This window comes from Saimiri boliviensis, chromosome 19 (assembly GCF_048565385.1).
Source record: "Saimiri boliviensis isolate mSaiBol1 chromosome 19, mSaiBol1.pri, whole genome shotgun sequence".
Lineage (NCBI taxonomy): Eukaryota > Metazoa > Chordata > Mammalia > Primates > Cebidae > Saimiri > Saimiri boliviensis.
Genome location: NC_133467.1, coordinates 46,427,895 through 46,443,086, shown reverse-complemented (window position 1 = coordinate 46,443,086; position 15,192 = coordinate 46,427,895). Strand labels below are relative to the sequence as shown.

Sequence of the window (15,192 nt, the reverse complement as noted above, 5' to 3'; positions counted from 1 at the left end):
ATTTCTCACAGATAATCAGTCATGTGAAGTCTTTCATTGAACCTGTTAAGCTAAGAGCCAGATCTCCCTAATCTATGGAAACTTATTTAAAGCTTATTTGACAGGCATCACTGAACAAAAGGAAAATTGAGTCCTGAGTGGGTGCACAACTGGGTGATTGGGAAAAATGTTGAAGCCAGAACATATGGGTTCAGTCCTTTATACTTCATATTCCCAGTGTCCTCACACAGCCTCATTAAGTCTCCCATTTTTCTGTGGCTCCACTATAAACTGGCTGGGGTGTCTGCCTCACATACTCTGAGGGTGACTGAGAACCACCATGGCTCTCCAAACTAAGACTAGGAGACACAGCAAGGCTTAGGAGCCTAGGGGAGCAGCCTGTGGTGTCATTTGAGATGTTCTGGGAGCTGAAAAGTAGCATTGTGTCACAACTCTACAAATTGAGGACAACATACTGGAAGGTGATTCACAGGCTAAAGCCCAAGTCCTAGATTGTGAATCCCTTAGCCGAGACCTTCAGCATTTTCTGCTTTCTTTTGAGGCAGGTTGGAGAGCTCCAGTGATCCTTGAGATCTGTGACTGCTGCATGTCACGATCATGGCATCTTAGAACCCTGAGTGTGAGAACCAATGAAACCTCCGTCCCAGTGATATGCAAATGTGTCCTTTCTCTAATCAATCTTCTAATGCAAATGTTAGAAGTTTTAAAGAACTTTGTTAAATTTTTTAATTTTTTTGAATTGTACTTTAGGTTCTAGGGTCCATGTGCAGATCATGCAGGGTTGTTGCATAGGTGCATACTATATGTGGCATTTCTCCCCATGTTATCCCTCCCCACACTCCCTACCCCCTGCTGTCCCTCCCCTAGCCTCCCCCAACTGCCCCCAGTGTGTGATGCTCCTCTCCCTGAGTTACATGTTTGCATTGTTCAACACCCGCCTGTGAGTGAGAACATGTGGTGTTTCGTTTTCTGTTCTTGTGTCAATTTGCTAAGAATGATGGTTTCTAGATTCATCCAAGTCCCTACAAAGGACATGAACTCATTGTTTTTCATGGCAGTGTGGTATTCCATGGTGCATATGTGCCACATTTTCTTTGTCCAGTCTATCATTGATGAGCATTTGGGTTGGTTCCAGGTCTTTGCTATTGTACACAGGGCAGCAATGAATACACATGTGCATGTGTCTTTATAGTAGAACGATTTATAGTTCTTTGGGTTTTAAAATGCTTTTTCTGGCACTTTCACTTACTGCTATCTTAAATTTGGGTTCTCTCTCAATGATTTGCTCTTTTTTTCCTTGCCTCCTCATAAGTTTCTGTTATTTCTCTTATTCCCATTTATTTGCTTTTTTTTTTGGCTGAACTACCTTTACAGTTTCTCTGTCTTATAGCTGTTTGTTTAAGTAAATTTTAACCATTTTGCAAGGTAGTGATCCAATTATTTTATATAGGTACAGGATTGTGTGTGTGTGTGTGTGTGTGTGTGTGTGTGTATACACACAATTACTGTGTATATATCAACACTATATTATGTAAATATATGCATAACACACCCATGGAGTCCACATCCACACACATTGCTTTGAGAAAGGCACTTTGTTCTGGGAATGAGGCTTATAAGCAGTGGGTGTGGGAATCAAAGTGAGGCAGTTTAACTTCAAGACATTAAACCATGGCTCTAAACCATGACACCATATTACTCTCAGCTGTCTTTTTCACTTTGGATACTGATATACAACAGACACTTCATGCTAATTCCGGGAAATGATCATTTTGAAATGTGCAGGAAATGTTGCCTGTTCCCTTCTTTATCTGGATCCCTTCTTCACTATGACTTTGCTTTTTCTCACCTAGGATTACTTTTCTGACACATGCATGGGTACGTCCCATTAAAGTAAGAGAGTTGTACTTTGTGTAAGGCACTGACAGAATCTCTCTTTCTCCATATACACCTGAACGTGACTGTCCTCTTTCTCCGTTCCAATTGTTTAACCCCAAATACCTTTTACCTTTTCAGATGTCACAAGGATGTGACTGAGTAGTTTCAAGGGCATCCACTTTTGCTTCCTCCTCCTACCTTTGAATCCTGCATCTGCATTGCTGGGTCTCAGGCCAAAGAGGAAACCCTTGTTTCCCATTCCAGGATATTTTGATGACCAACTTTTCTTATGTTGAGAATTTGAAGGACAAGGGCAGATAATGAGAAATGGATAGACAGGGACCTGTGTTCTGAGACCTGGGCCAGAGGACTGATGGAGGTGGAGAAGAATCTCAGTGATTCTGGCAGGCATCATGGATCACGAAGGGCCAGAGGAGTGGAACATATGGGCACAGGGTGAGAGGCCTGTGACAGGACACAGCCTATCTCCTTCACAGCAGAATGTTAATAGGCATTAGATTTTAATAAACAGAGAACATATCTCTGAGTCAGCATCAAACATTTCTACAGTCCAGAAGAAGGAATAGCCACAGCACCTAACCTCACCTTCCCTTGTGAGTATGGGAGTCACAGGGCAGTGAGAATGGAACAGCGTTTATCTGAGGTTAAAGCCAATGCTTCTCTCTCTTTAGTCCACACTTACAGTAAGGTCCATTGGATGCCGTGGCTACAAGTTTCTGAACTTCTGGCTTTTGAAGGAAAGACTTTCTCACCCTCTATGCTGAAGGTATTCTATGTATTATGAAATCTGGTTAGTGGCTCTTATCATCAAGAAATCTTGAAAAGTACAAGGCACTCAGAAGGCCTACATTAATAGTTTCCAGCCACTTAGAGACATCAGAGGGGTTCCTGCCAAGGGTGCACTGACCTTTTTCATCTCACTGTCCTAGAGTTAGTGGGTCTGTCTCTGGTCATCTTGAAGGAGATGGATCATCCTTCACTCCCTCTACTTCAGTATCTTGTGCATCTTCCTCAATGGTTTTGCCATGTTGTTTTCATAATGATTGTCCAGTTGATACTAAATCTTGAAAAAAAATTCCAAAAGAATATTTAATTCTTTTTTGGTCTCAGTTGTCAATTGCCCTTTTACACGAATCTGGGGCAGATCTAAGGGGCTTCTTAGAGCTCATGTTTTATAGGACCACAGTCTCTGGATGTAGATCCTCAATGTCCACTTCTTAAAGATACATTCCATCCCACATTCTCTTCCTATGATGTAACTTCAAGACTGCTACTGTTGAATGTTCTAGTCCCTTTACTTTGTGTAGTGTTGTGACTATAGCTGATGTTTTACTCTAGCATAATAACACTTCTCCTGACTCTGTGGGAATCTTCACTGTGGAACGGTAACTACCATGCTGTGAGCAAGCCCAAGTGGCTACGTGAAGAGGCCCTTTGAATATATTCGAGGTAACAGCCCCAACTGAGGAACCCCAGACATCAGTCAGGATCATCTGCTAGACTGGGAGTGGAACATCTGTTGCCATTATTTAATTGGTGATCATGAAAATGACCATGTGGTAGGTAGACAGACTCAATTGACTCACTAGAATCTGGGTTTTTATCAGAACTGGGTTTTGCTTGTTTTGTCTTGTTTTCTTTTTTCCTGACACTAATGTGTTCCCACTGTAACATAAGGTGATGATGATGTCTCAGGTCTAGGTTATCAGTGAGAATTCACAATCTGTGTGAATTTTAAGTATAAACACATTTTAAAGCAGACAGTCTGCTCCTCTGTCTATTTTCCCCTGGGTGATGCTGTTTGCTTTTTTAAACAGCTACAGAAGTCAATGTGGGTTAAACCTTTTGGGTTCTAGCTCAGGCATTGCTGGCAAGTTCTCAGAGAAGCAATGCTCCTCAGGCTGCACCATTTAGCCCATGTCTGCAGATGGCTGTTCTATCTAGGTTTTTGTAAGTTCACTCTGATGTTCACACAGTGATAAAAAACACTTAATAATGCATTTCTCAGAATGTGTTTTTGTCACCATAGGACACATGCCTGTTAAATCCTCATTTTTGCCCAAAGATTCAGTGACAATTTAGGTGTAAAATAAATGTTCCCCCTAAAGTGATGAGGTGCAGACTTTATTGTATCAATAGGAGGGAGCTCCCACACTTGCAAATGCATTGTACAAAATCCTGTCTGTCCATGATGTGCAAATTATGTTCCTGCCTGAGATCATTCAGCTGGAATCACACACCCACGTATTTCCAGAATTCCATCCAATAAATTCACAAAGCAGTTGAAAATCACAATATACACTTTAGGTAATGGGCCATTAGAGATTATTTTAATTGTAGAAAAGCATACAAAAATATTTTGCATTTTACATATTTTTTATTTAACTGTAATAAAGTGACACTAAAACAGAATAAAAGCCCGAACAGTATGGTTCCTTTGCTTGAACAGTGAAGGACTCCCTTGTACATGCAGTTCCCAAACAGTCAGCTTTCTTTATCTTAATCATCTGTGGCCAGTGTAAAAGAAAGGCCTGACAGGGAAATTTAAGGAGCCAGCCGGGTAACGCCATATGAGGGAATTCTTGGCTACATTCAAAAAACTCAGACTTCCACTTTCAAAATCCAGAAACACACCAACCCGGCCCAGAGGTTTCTCTACATAGTGAGCAAGCATTGGAGAGCTGGTCAAGAGACAGAAATGATGATTCACCTTCACACATAAAAGAAGAAATATGTCCACAGATGTAATCATGGTGCCATTCTTCCTTATCTGGGAGTCCTTACAGACACCCAGAGCCCAGTCCCAAGAGTCGTCCACATCCAGCTCCCAATAGTGTTTCCCAGAGGAGAAGCCCTGGGCTCCCCATGCAGCAAAATAGTCAGGTCTGTCAGAATTCACAGATCCACCTTCCCGTTCAGGTCTAAACATCCAACTTCTCACATCCTCAAACAGGCTGATATTGTGATTGCTTACTTCATAATTGAAGGAAATTTCCACTGTAGAAAAAAGAGAATGTTCCAGTGAAAAGCAGCTTATACATTCTTAGGTTCAGATAAGAAAGAGACTCTCACTAGAAACCACAGGTCAAGATTAAAAGGCAACTTTTGTCTGGAAAAATGATGGAATCAGAGGGTGTTAGGATACCTGCATAAGTACATGGCTAAACTACAAGGACCACAATTTCTATAAACTCAAAAATATAAGGGGAGGATTGTCATGCCTAAGTCTAGTCAGCTACTTCTTATAACAACGGAAAAACTGGAAGCTCTTGCACTGCATCCAAGTCCATGGCAATAAAATATATGTGCATTTCCTCTTCCCTGTCAGGGAAGAGCAGGAGGCTGGGGACAGGAGACGAGGTGGGGAGCCATTCTTACACCTAAATAAATTATCACTTTGCCAGAAATATGATCTGCCACTTAAGTAAGCAAATTCATACTTAAAGAGAAAATCTGAATCCATCTTCTGGAAAGTGCAGATTCCTTGCAGGAATTATTTGACTTTCATGCTGGATTTCAGCACAGACTTCTTTTACCTGCCTGATTGATCATGATCTGTCCTGGAGTTCTATCTAAGGGCTCATCAACCACCAAATCACTTTCCTATTGTTTGCAGATTCTCAGATTTGCATTGCTATTTAAGTTACTCATAGGGGGTGTTTTGGTTGATTAAAATGCACATGATTAAAATTACAAATGCTATGAAACTTACAAATGCACCTGAAATTTACTTAAAAAAAAAAAAAAAACACTGTCACCAAATCACAATCATTAACAGCACTTAATTTGAAGTTGAAATGTCCTGAATTAACTCAGTTCTGTATACCTCATGTAATACTTGTATACATGAAATTTTGTCAGAGAATGTTTCTAAGTCCTAAGGAGCCATTCTGCATGTTTTATGTTTTTCTAAGTAATATGTTATATGGCTGATTCTTATTACATTTTACCAGCTTTTAGTCTGTCTGATGATAGTGAAACTATAAATATAAAGACTTATTCACAAACTAGTTTCTTCCAGATGAAATATCATTACACTAGGAAAACTGCCCATAGAAACCATACTTGAAGACATTACATATTGATCCCAGCAAGACGGCGACACTCACCTCGGAAGCGGTTGAGCCTGTGCACCAGTCCAGTGATGGGCCCTGCAGTTAACTCTGGATTCACAGGCTGGGGCATGTGCAGCAGCACGGACTCGCTCCTGCAAGGAAGCAGGTGCAGTTGGTTAACCTTTCTGGTGTCTGTGTTTAAGAAATAGATTCCAACAGGAAATCCTTCATTCAAACGCACTTCTGATATTGTCATGTAACTCCACAATCCTAGGATGGGTTTATGGCTCTCTTAGGGAATCTTTCTAAGGATTCACTCCATTTCTAACCTACTACCACTGAAAGATAATTGCCTCTCTCTCTATCTGCCACCAAATAGTTTGTTTCTAATTATGATTCTGAATCTTAAAATTAGGCAACTATATTCTAGTAACTTCTGCATTGAACTCTTCAAAACATTACCCCCTGAGTCACTTGGGAAAGTAAGAAAAGATTAAAATCTGATACAGGGCATAAGAAAACATATTCAACATAACACACGAACACCTGAGTACACACACATACACACACAATCACACTGACACATTATGTTAACAAATTATGTTTTCACTTTGTTGAAAACAGCTTGATGTTTTTCATAGCACACCTTGTGCTTCGGCCTGCAATGATGACCAAAAACATACCTTGCCATGATGTCTCCCAAATCCTGTAAAGAGAGAGAGAAAAAAGATACTTCTTTAGAAAGTTGTTATTCTGGCTGGGTGTAGTGGCTCATATCTGTATTTCCAACGCTTTGGGAGGCCAAGGTGAATGGATCACCTGAGGACAGGAGATCCTGACTAGCCTGGCCAACATGGCAAAACCTCATCTCTGATAAAAATAAAAAAAAAAATTAACTGGGTGTCATGGTGCATGCCTGTAGTCCCAGCTACTGGGGAGGGTGTGGCAGGAGAATTGCTTGAACACAGGAGGTAGAAGTTGCAGTGAGTTGAGATTAGGCCACTGCACTCAGACTGGGTGACAGAACAACACTCTGTCTCAAAAGAAGGAAGCAAATGAACACACAAGTTGTTAGATTCTACCTGTCTAGTCTTTAGGTTTTGAAAACTTTCGAAGTACTACATACTATCACTGCAGGTCTTTTAAAATGTATTCTCATTTCTCACATTAATACCAGTAAGGCCAATTGACAGAATCTGTTTCTGATAAATTCAGGACCCTGGATCTGAGTGAGAGAGAAAGGTTGAGTAGTGACTGTGCATTGCTGCAGCTGTCTACAATGTGGTCTTTTTCAGGGCTAGTTCCTGAGGGGTAATGTGGCTCAAGTCAAGGGCATTTCAAACCTAGGACTGCCCGAAAAAAGGAAGAAGGAAATGTTAGTTTCTTCATAATTTCTATGTATCATCCAACATAGACAAAAATATTATTTTCACATGAATGTTTTCTCTTCCAGAGTTTTAATGAAATGAACTGGAGAAGAAAGCTTGAGGTGGAAAATGTTCTGTGGAAATCTATCTGCACAGCTCCATAAAGCTTTGTTTCTATGATTAGGTTAGGAGTTGTAGTTTATCTCTATAACTAGGTGGGAATGTCTATCACCATCAATGCAGGAGATGAAGTATGTCTTTGGTACCCAATGAAAAGCAAAGATGTAAATGTCAGCTAATATGAAGTGTCTCAAGGGACATCCTCAGTTCTTACCTGGAGCAGCTCCACATCTGGTTTATGACACATTTCCATTAGTTCCCGATACATTTCTTTCAAGTGCTGCTTCTTTTGATGCATGTTGATGCAACTTCTCTGGAGTTGTGAAAATATCTCTTGGTGTTCCTTGCACAGTCTCTCTAAATGTTGTTTTTCTTCCTCATGGATAACTGGATGCAGCTTCATATACTCAACCCTGATCATCTGTGCACGAAGAAGTGCATAGGCCTGGAGAGACATGGATTTTGTAGGTTACATACCCAGGTCGACTTCCACCTCACAGAACCCACTAATTCATCCTGACCTTTCCTTCATTTAATTTTCATTCTTTACAAACACTAGGATAAGTTAAAAAGATCTTCCTTAGGGGAGACCAGGATGGTTGAAAGGAAGCTTCTCTGGAGTGCAGCTCCCACTGAGTGAGACACAGAACCAGAGCGATATCCACAGTCCACCCATCTGACAAAGGGCTAATACCCAGAATCTACAAAGAACTAAAACAGATTTACAGGAAAAAAACCAACAAACCCATCCAACAGTGGACAAAGGATATGAACAGATACATTTCAAAAGGAGATATATGTGAGGCCAAGAAACATGAAAAATGCTCATCATCACTGGGCATTAGAGAAATGCAAACCAAAACCACATTGAGATACCACCTCACATCAGTTAGAATGGCGATCATTAAAAAATCAGGAGACAACAGATGCTGGAGAGGATGTGGAGAAATAGGAATGCTTTTACACTGTTGATGGGAGTGTAAATTAGTTCAACCATTGTGGAAGACAGTGTGGCAATTCCTCAAGGATCTAGAAATAGAAATTCCACTTGACCCAGCAATCTCATTACTCGGTGTATACCTAAAGGACTAGAAATCATTCTATTATAAAGACACATGCACACATGTGTTCATTGCAGCCCTGTGTACAATAGCAAAGACCTGAAACCAACCCAAATGCCCACTGATGATAGAATGGACAAAGAAAATGTAGCACATATACACCATGGAATACTATGCAGCTATAAAAAATGATGAGTTTGTGTCCTTTGTTGGGACATGGATGAACCTGGAAACCATCATTCTCAAAAAACTGACACAAGAACAGAAAATCAAACACCACATGTTCTCACTCATAGGTGGATGTTGAACAATGAGAACATGTGGACACAGAGATGGGAGCCTCACACACTGAGGTCCATTGTGGGTGCTGGGGGGAATAGTGAGAGGGAAGGTAGGAGGGATAACATGGGGAGAAATGTCAGTTATAGGTGATGGGGGGATGGGGGAAACAAACCACCTTGCCATGAATGTACCTATGCAGCAATCTTCCATGACCTGCACATGTACCCCAGAACCTAAAAAAAGACCTTCCTTCAAAATGTTTATAATTCATCAATTCCTGAACACCTGCATAAAAGCCCTTTAGATTTAAATGTTTAAATATATGTCCTCTCAAATCTGAAATACCACTAGAAAACAAGTAAAATTTATCATTGATTGTTAAATCATCATCAACAATATATATATTTGTTACTCAATTAGTCTGTAGTCTCAAATCTTTGTCCTTCACAGCCTAAACAGTCATTCTTAGTAAATGTTGTCAGTATATTATAATCAGGGTCAGAAGCCATCACACAAAAAAGATCTCAATAAACATTGTAGCCCCCATCTCTGAAACTGACCACCTCTGCTCTGTCTCCTCCCTTCTTCTGTCTAAAGCTACAGTCTCGCCTCACCATTCTAAGAACATGAATCCCCATTCCATTGTGTTTCTCCTCCCAATACTGACAAACTGTTCTCTCACTCCCCTCGTCATTTTCGTTTCTTCTCCTCAGCTTTTCATCATGTTACATTTTCTCCTACTCAAACAGGCATCATGGTCTGGGTCCTTTGCTATCAGATTTCACTAGCACAGGCATAGTTCTTAAATTACTGTTTCCACCCACTTTTTTCCCTAGGAGCAACATCATATTTACTGCTAAATGCCTTTATTTCTCATTTACATATTATTTAATCAGTATTACATAATTCATCTCATACAGAAATCTCTGCCTGAAATACTGATTAATTTTAAGCACACACTGGCCTCTCAGAATTTACATATATATATATATATATTTATATATGTAAATATACATATATATATTTACTTATCTGAAAAACATTTCCAGAACACCTGAACAATTGTTATGTTGAACAGTCAGGTTGTTTTCCAGGCTATAAATAAACATATGACAAAATCTGGCATATAAGAATTTCAACTCAAGTTGCTAATATAAATGTTCCCGGCATGCCTGTCTCAAACATGTCCTGAAGACACATGATCTCATACTTACACTCCAGAGGATGCTTGTTTCTACCTCCTCACTTAGATTTCTCTGATTTTCTTGAATTTTTTCCCATATAATCCTCATTTGCTTTAAGAGCTTCTCCTGCAAAAGAATTATGAGGGTGAGCAACAGAAAATCAAATACCATAGATTCCATACTCTGAGTGAGATACGCAGGCAAGGGTTAAAATGTATGAACAGACTAGAGAGAGGAAAATAAACCAAGTTTTTTCACTGCTCATCCTCAGTATTTTCAAATCTGAGGTTTCAGATGTATAACAGTTTAGGGAACTGGTGAGTGAAGATTTCTTGTAACCTAGGTAATGATCAGTGAAACACCCTTCCACTATGCTGGCCGCCTGCTTTTGTCATTTGTCCAGTAAGATTAAATACATTTCCAAAATGTATTTTCTTTGTTCTTGTAGTTTTGGTAGCTTTTCGATGCCTTTAGTGTTATACTGTAGAGTCAAAGTAATAGTGACATTCACTTAATCACCCTCTTTTTGGGTGCAGGCTTTGTGAAGGCAGGTATAGTTGCATATTGAATTCAAAATTTCATCATTGGTACCTCCAAAAGCACCTGGCACTCAGTAAAGGATGGGGTGATCACCACAATGGTTCTCATCTCCCTTCTCATCTCTTTAACTCCTCCACCCTCCAGCCTGCAGGTGATCCCAGCACTGTGTCTTACCCGGTGTTCTTCAGCTGCCCCTTCAATGGGACAGTGTTTGTGAGCCCCGTGCTCCTGAGAGTTAGAGCACAGCGAGCAGAGCAGACTCTTGTCCGTGGCACAGAACATCTTCTTTGTTTCCCTATGGGTCCCACATACTTGTGTCTCAGAGCTCAGGAATTGCCAGACACTGGCTTTCCTGGCAATCGTCACTAAATTCTTCAGAAAAATGTTAGTTTTGAAATCCTTTTGATGTGATGGCTCCCTGCACGTAGGGCAGTTGGCAGGACTTTGGGCTTCTTCCCAGGAAAGGCAGAGGCAGGGTCTACAGAAGCTGTGCCCACAGCCTATGGTGACAGGGTCTACCAGGTAGTTCAGGCAGATGACACAGGTGAGTTCCTTCTGGAAGGCCTGTGGGAAGTCTGAGTCCATTTTCCTGGGGGAAGAAAACCACAAGAATTTAATCTTCTGCCCTGGAGAGACAAAGATCCAAGCAAAGTCTCAATCAGGTTGTGATCAAATAACATCTTGTTTTTTTTTCTAGAGAAGAATTGGCTTTCATTTGCAATGACAGAGATAGGACAAATAGAAAACTGAGGCACTAAGAGCCATCAACCTCTGCAGAAAAATGTGATTGTTCTCCAGTCAACGCACAACCAGCTTTCCAAACCCAACTCTTTTGCACAGAAGAATGTCAGTTTTTTGAGGTGTTAGTGTCCACCAAGTTGCTTGGGCTTCTAGGATTTAATCAAGCTATCAACTCATGGGGTAGTTACACTCTAAATTGCCAGGGACTGGTTTGGAGAAGGGATGCTAACTAAGCTCTTCTACTCTCATCGTTTGATTTAACTGTAACAAGGATCCCTCAGAGTTGTCCAGAGGGCCCCTGCTTGAAAATAAAGCAGAGGTCATTCTTTGTCCAAAATCAGGCAAAGCTAGCCTTTACACTCCAAGGCAAAACAAACCAAGGTAAAGGCACTTCTCCAAGATAGAACAAACAATCATCATTTTTTAGGCTGCTGTGTTCATTCAATCAACAAAAACTTTGTGGCATGTTTACTATTCCTGGACTGTCTGTTAGTTTGGGGATATATTGATAAAATATAGAAGGGTTAACAGAGGATAGAAATGTTTTCTAAGCCCTTTGGAAGCATTGTCATTACTCTTTCACACAGTCAGAAAAATACTCAGTATCATGCAATAATAAAAGGCACTAGACAGTAAGGTGGTGTTTTAAATGGAAGGGTGGGGGGAAGAAAACGTAGGCCAGGCAAGGTAGCTCAAACTTGTAATCCTAGCATTTTGGGAGACCAAGTCAGGCAGATTTTTTGAGCTCAGGAGTTCTAGACTGGGCGACATGATGGCAAAGTGTCTAGATCAGCCTGTCTCTAAAAACACACACACACAGCCGGGCCTGGTGGTTTATGCCTGTAATCCAAGCACTTTGGAGGCCAAGGCAGGTGGATCACTTGAGGTCGGGAGTTCAAGACCAGCCTGACCAACATGGTGAAACCCCATCTTTAAACACACACACACACACACACACACACACACACTATATAGATTATATATGTAAAGCCCAACATGGTGGTCCATGCCTGTAGTCCCATCTACTTTGGGGGATGAGGCTGAAGAATTGCTTGAGGTATTAAGTAGAGCCAGTAGTGAGGATTATTTCCACCACTGCACTCTAGGCTGTGTGTCCCTGTCTAAAACAAAGAAAGAGACAAAGAAAGGAAAAATCTAAAATCCTGGTTTCTACACAGTATAAATACAGAAACTCTCTATTTCTGATATTTCTGCATAGTTGCCCGTGAGACTTTCCTACATGGATAGCCATTTCTGGCTTTCTTCCACAGAGGAACTGAGGTTTCTGAAGAGACTTTTACCGTGTTTTAGAAAAAAATGTTTGCCCAAATCATTCAAAGCACTCTACCTATGTACAGGCATACATTGCAACATAGGCACATTTTCCCTAGTAGAGTAGAATATAACACATTTTTACACATAGATTACAACACTCCTAACCCATTTACAGAGTCTTCAGAGATTAAAGAATTACTAGATATTTGGAAACTACTGCAAAATGATTATAATCTATAAAACAACTAAAAAATACGTTAAGTAAAAAATTAATCATAACATTAATTTGAGGATCATGCAGCAAGACAGATGACAAAAATGTTTAATTTGTAAATAGGTTAAATGGAGCTTGTAAACCTATGGGTTATGTTTAAAATAATTTAAAAAAAGAAATGGAGCTGTTTTTAAAACTCAGAAAATGACATCATTTCATCTAAAAAAAAAAATCTAAGTTTGCAGATAAAGTCCCCAAATTTTGTTTGTTTTGGTTTGTAACCTAATAGCAGCTCCTACTCTGGAAAGTGTACACTTACCTCAGAAATAGATCTACGTTCTCACCAAAGCTTGCTGTCCAAAAAGATGAAGTCAGCTCAGGGATCAGGGTCTCACGGCGCAGTGGCGGTAGCTTTTGGAAGTCTCCAAGGCCAGTTGCAAAGCCACTCTGTGGGTGCTGGAGAAGAATGAGCTTGGCTCCTGCGGTGTCCTTTTATACGTCTCTGAAGACCACACCCCTTTCCTCTAATTGGATTTCAGAGGGCGTAGGTGGGTGTTAACACAGTTGATTAAGTTTCTTCAAAACAAAAGGTTTTTTTTTCATTTTTATTTTTATTTTTTTCTTAATGACGTTTCGCTGTGTCGCCCAGGCTGGAGTGCCGCGAAGCTATCGCAGTTCACTGAAACCTCCGCCTCTGAAGTTCAAGCAATTCTCCTGCCTCGGCCTCCCAAGTAGCTGGGATTACAGGTGCCCGCTGCCGGGCCTGGCTAACTTTTTTTTTTTGCATTTTTAGTAGGAGGGGGTTTCACTATGTTGGCTAGATTTATCTGGAATTCCTGACCTCAAGTGATCTGCCTGCCTTGGACTACAAAAGTGCTGGAATTGCAGCCTGAGCCACAGCCCCCAGCAATTCACTTTTATGGTAATGTAAGAATTTAATCTAAGGCTACTCCTGGCCTCCCCACTCCAGAAGGAATATTTCTCCTTCTCCTTGTGCTGCAGATGAAGCCTTCCAAGGGCCTCTCAGCAGCCGTGGGACATATGATTCCCTCCTATATTACCTGGCACTGCTCAACCCAGCTCAAGGGGTATAGGGAGAAAGTCTAGAAAGCTCTAGCCAGGTGCAGTGGCAGGCACCTGTAGTCCCAGCTACTATGGAGGCTGAGGCGGAAGAATCGCTTGTGCCTGGGAGGTGGAGGTCGCAGGGAGCCGAGATCATGCCACTGCAATGATATAGTGAGATTCTGTCTCCAAAACACATAAATCAATAAATAAATATAAAAAAATTGATGATTAGGAATACAATATACTAAGATATTTATGACAAAATATAAAGTAAGCAGAAATCATATAAAATTGTAAATAGAATTTGGTTACTTTAACAAATATAGAAAAAATTAAAGGGATTTAATCAATTAGTATAATAATTGTGTTATCTTTAGGGAAATATTGGGAGAATTGTTTCCTTATTGTTTATAATTCTTTCCAATTTTTTTTGTGGGTAAGAAGTCAATAATGAGAATAACACTTTCAGTAGATTTCAAACACGGTGTATTCCATGAAGCTGATTTTCTAACTTGAAAAGAAAAATGATGATGTCCCTCCTTGACAAAATGCCTCATCATTAGAAACATGGTTTGTTTAGGACACATAGCTTTTTCTTCCTTATTTCTATATTTGTTTCATTTTCTCCAAATAATAGTAAAGATCTAGTTTGTGTCTCTATTTGATGTTTACAATTCCTGAAACAACTGAGCAGTGCATTGCACATAATAATTTCTCACTAAGTAAATTAAGCTGAATGTTGAATTTCCATCCAAACCTTTGAAACCAAAGGAAGAACTGTGTCTTCATCCTTCTTTTCTTGTATTATTTCTTTCCCCTGTAACAAAGGATACAGCGTGTTAACACAAGATACAGAGAAAGAGAATGTGTGTGTGTGTGTGTTTATATGTGTACATGCTTTACATATGGTAACCACATCAATTTTTGTATTTGTAGCAATGCCTTGTAATTTTGATTCAGAAGCCCATAGCATTTTATTAAAATTATGTTTCATTTGATTGTCTCATCTGTTTATGGGAGCTGCTAACAGGGATTCTGTGTTTCATTTACCATATACTATTACAAAATGTGAGTTTTGTGCTCAATCAATCTTCCTACCTCAGGCTCCAAAATCACTAGGACTAGTCACGTGCTACAATGCTCAGCTAATATTTGTACTTTTATTTGTCGAGATAGGGTGTCCCTATGTTGCCCAGGATTGTCTCCAACTGCTGACCTCAAGCAGTCCTCCCACCTCAGCCTCCCAAATTTATGAGATTAAAAGCATGAGCCACTGCTCTGGAGCTTATTTATTTACGTCAGAGTTTGTTCTTCTCTTCCTGGTCTATTGCATGAACTATCTTAGCTCCTACTGTAAAATATTCTTCTGCCGTGGTCATGTGAAACATT

The 15,192-nt window shown here is 40.2% G+C and overlaps 1 protein-coding gene and 1 long non-coding RNA gene across 3 annotated transcripts in view; one reads left to right on the top strand and one right to left on the bottom strand.

Annotated features, from left to right (window-relative positions):
- The window catches only part of LOC141582124 (uncharacterized), a 41,734-nt gene that overhangs the window by 25,358 nt on the left and 1,184 nt on the right, over nucleotides 1-15,192 (top strand). The window contains exon 8 of one of the 2 annotated variants that reach the window (XR_012514961.1): nucleotides 546-684. The exons of the other annotated variant lie outside the window; for it this stretch is intronic. This is a non-coding gene — a long non-coding RNA (uncharacterized LOC141582124). Of the gene's footprint in view, nucleotides 1-545; nucleotides 685-15,192 lie in introns of those variants that run through there. 2 annotated transcript variants of the gene reach the window in all.
- Nucleotides 4,219-13,306, bottom strand: LOC141582147 (tripartite motif-containing protein 43-like). The gene is made up of 7 exons (XM_074389677.1): nucleotides 13,058-13,306; nucleotides 10,683-11,097; nucleotides 9,999-10,094; nucleotides 7,656-7,886; nucleotides 6,638-6,660; nucleotides 6,009-6,106; nucleotides 4,219-4,896 (listed from the first exon to the last, which is right to left on the bottom strand). Exons 2-7 carry the CDS (start codon nucleotides 11,091-11,093, stop codon nucleotides 4,403-4,405), a joined length of 1,353 nt encoding a protein of 450 aa, XP_074245778.1. The 5' UTR covers nucleotides 11,094-11,097; nucleotides 13,058-13,306; the 3' UTR covers nucleotides 4,219-4,402.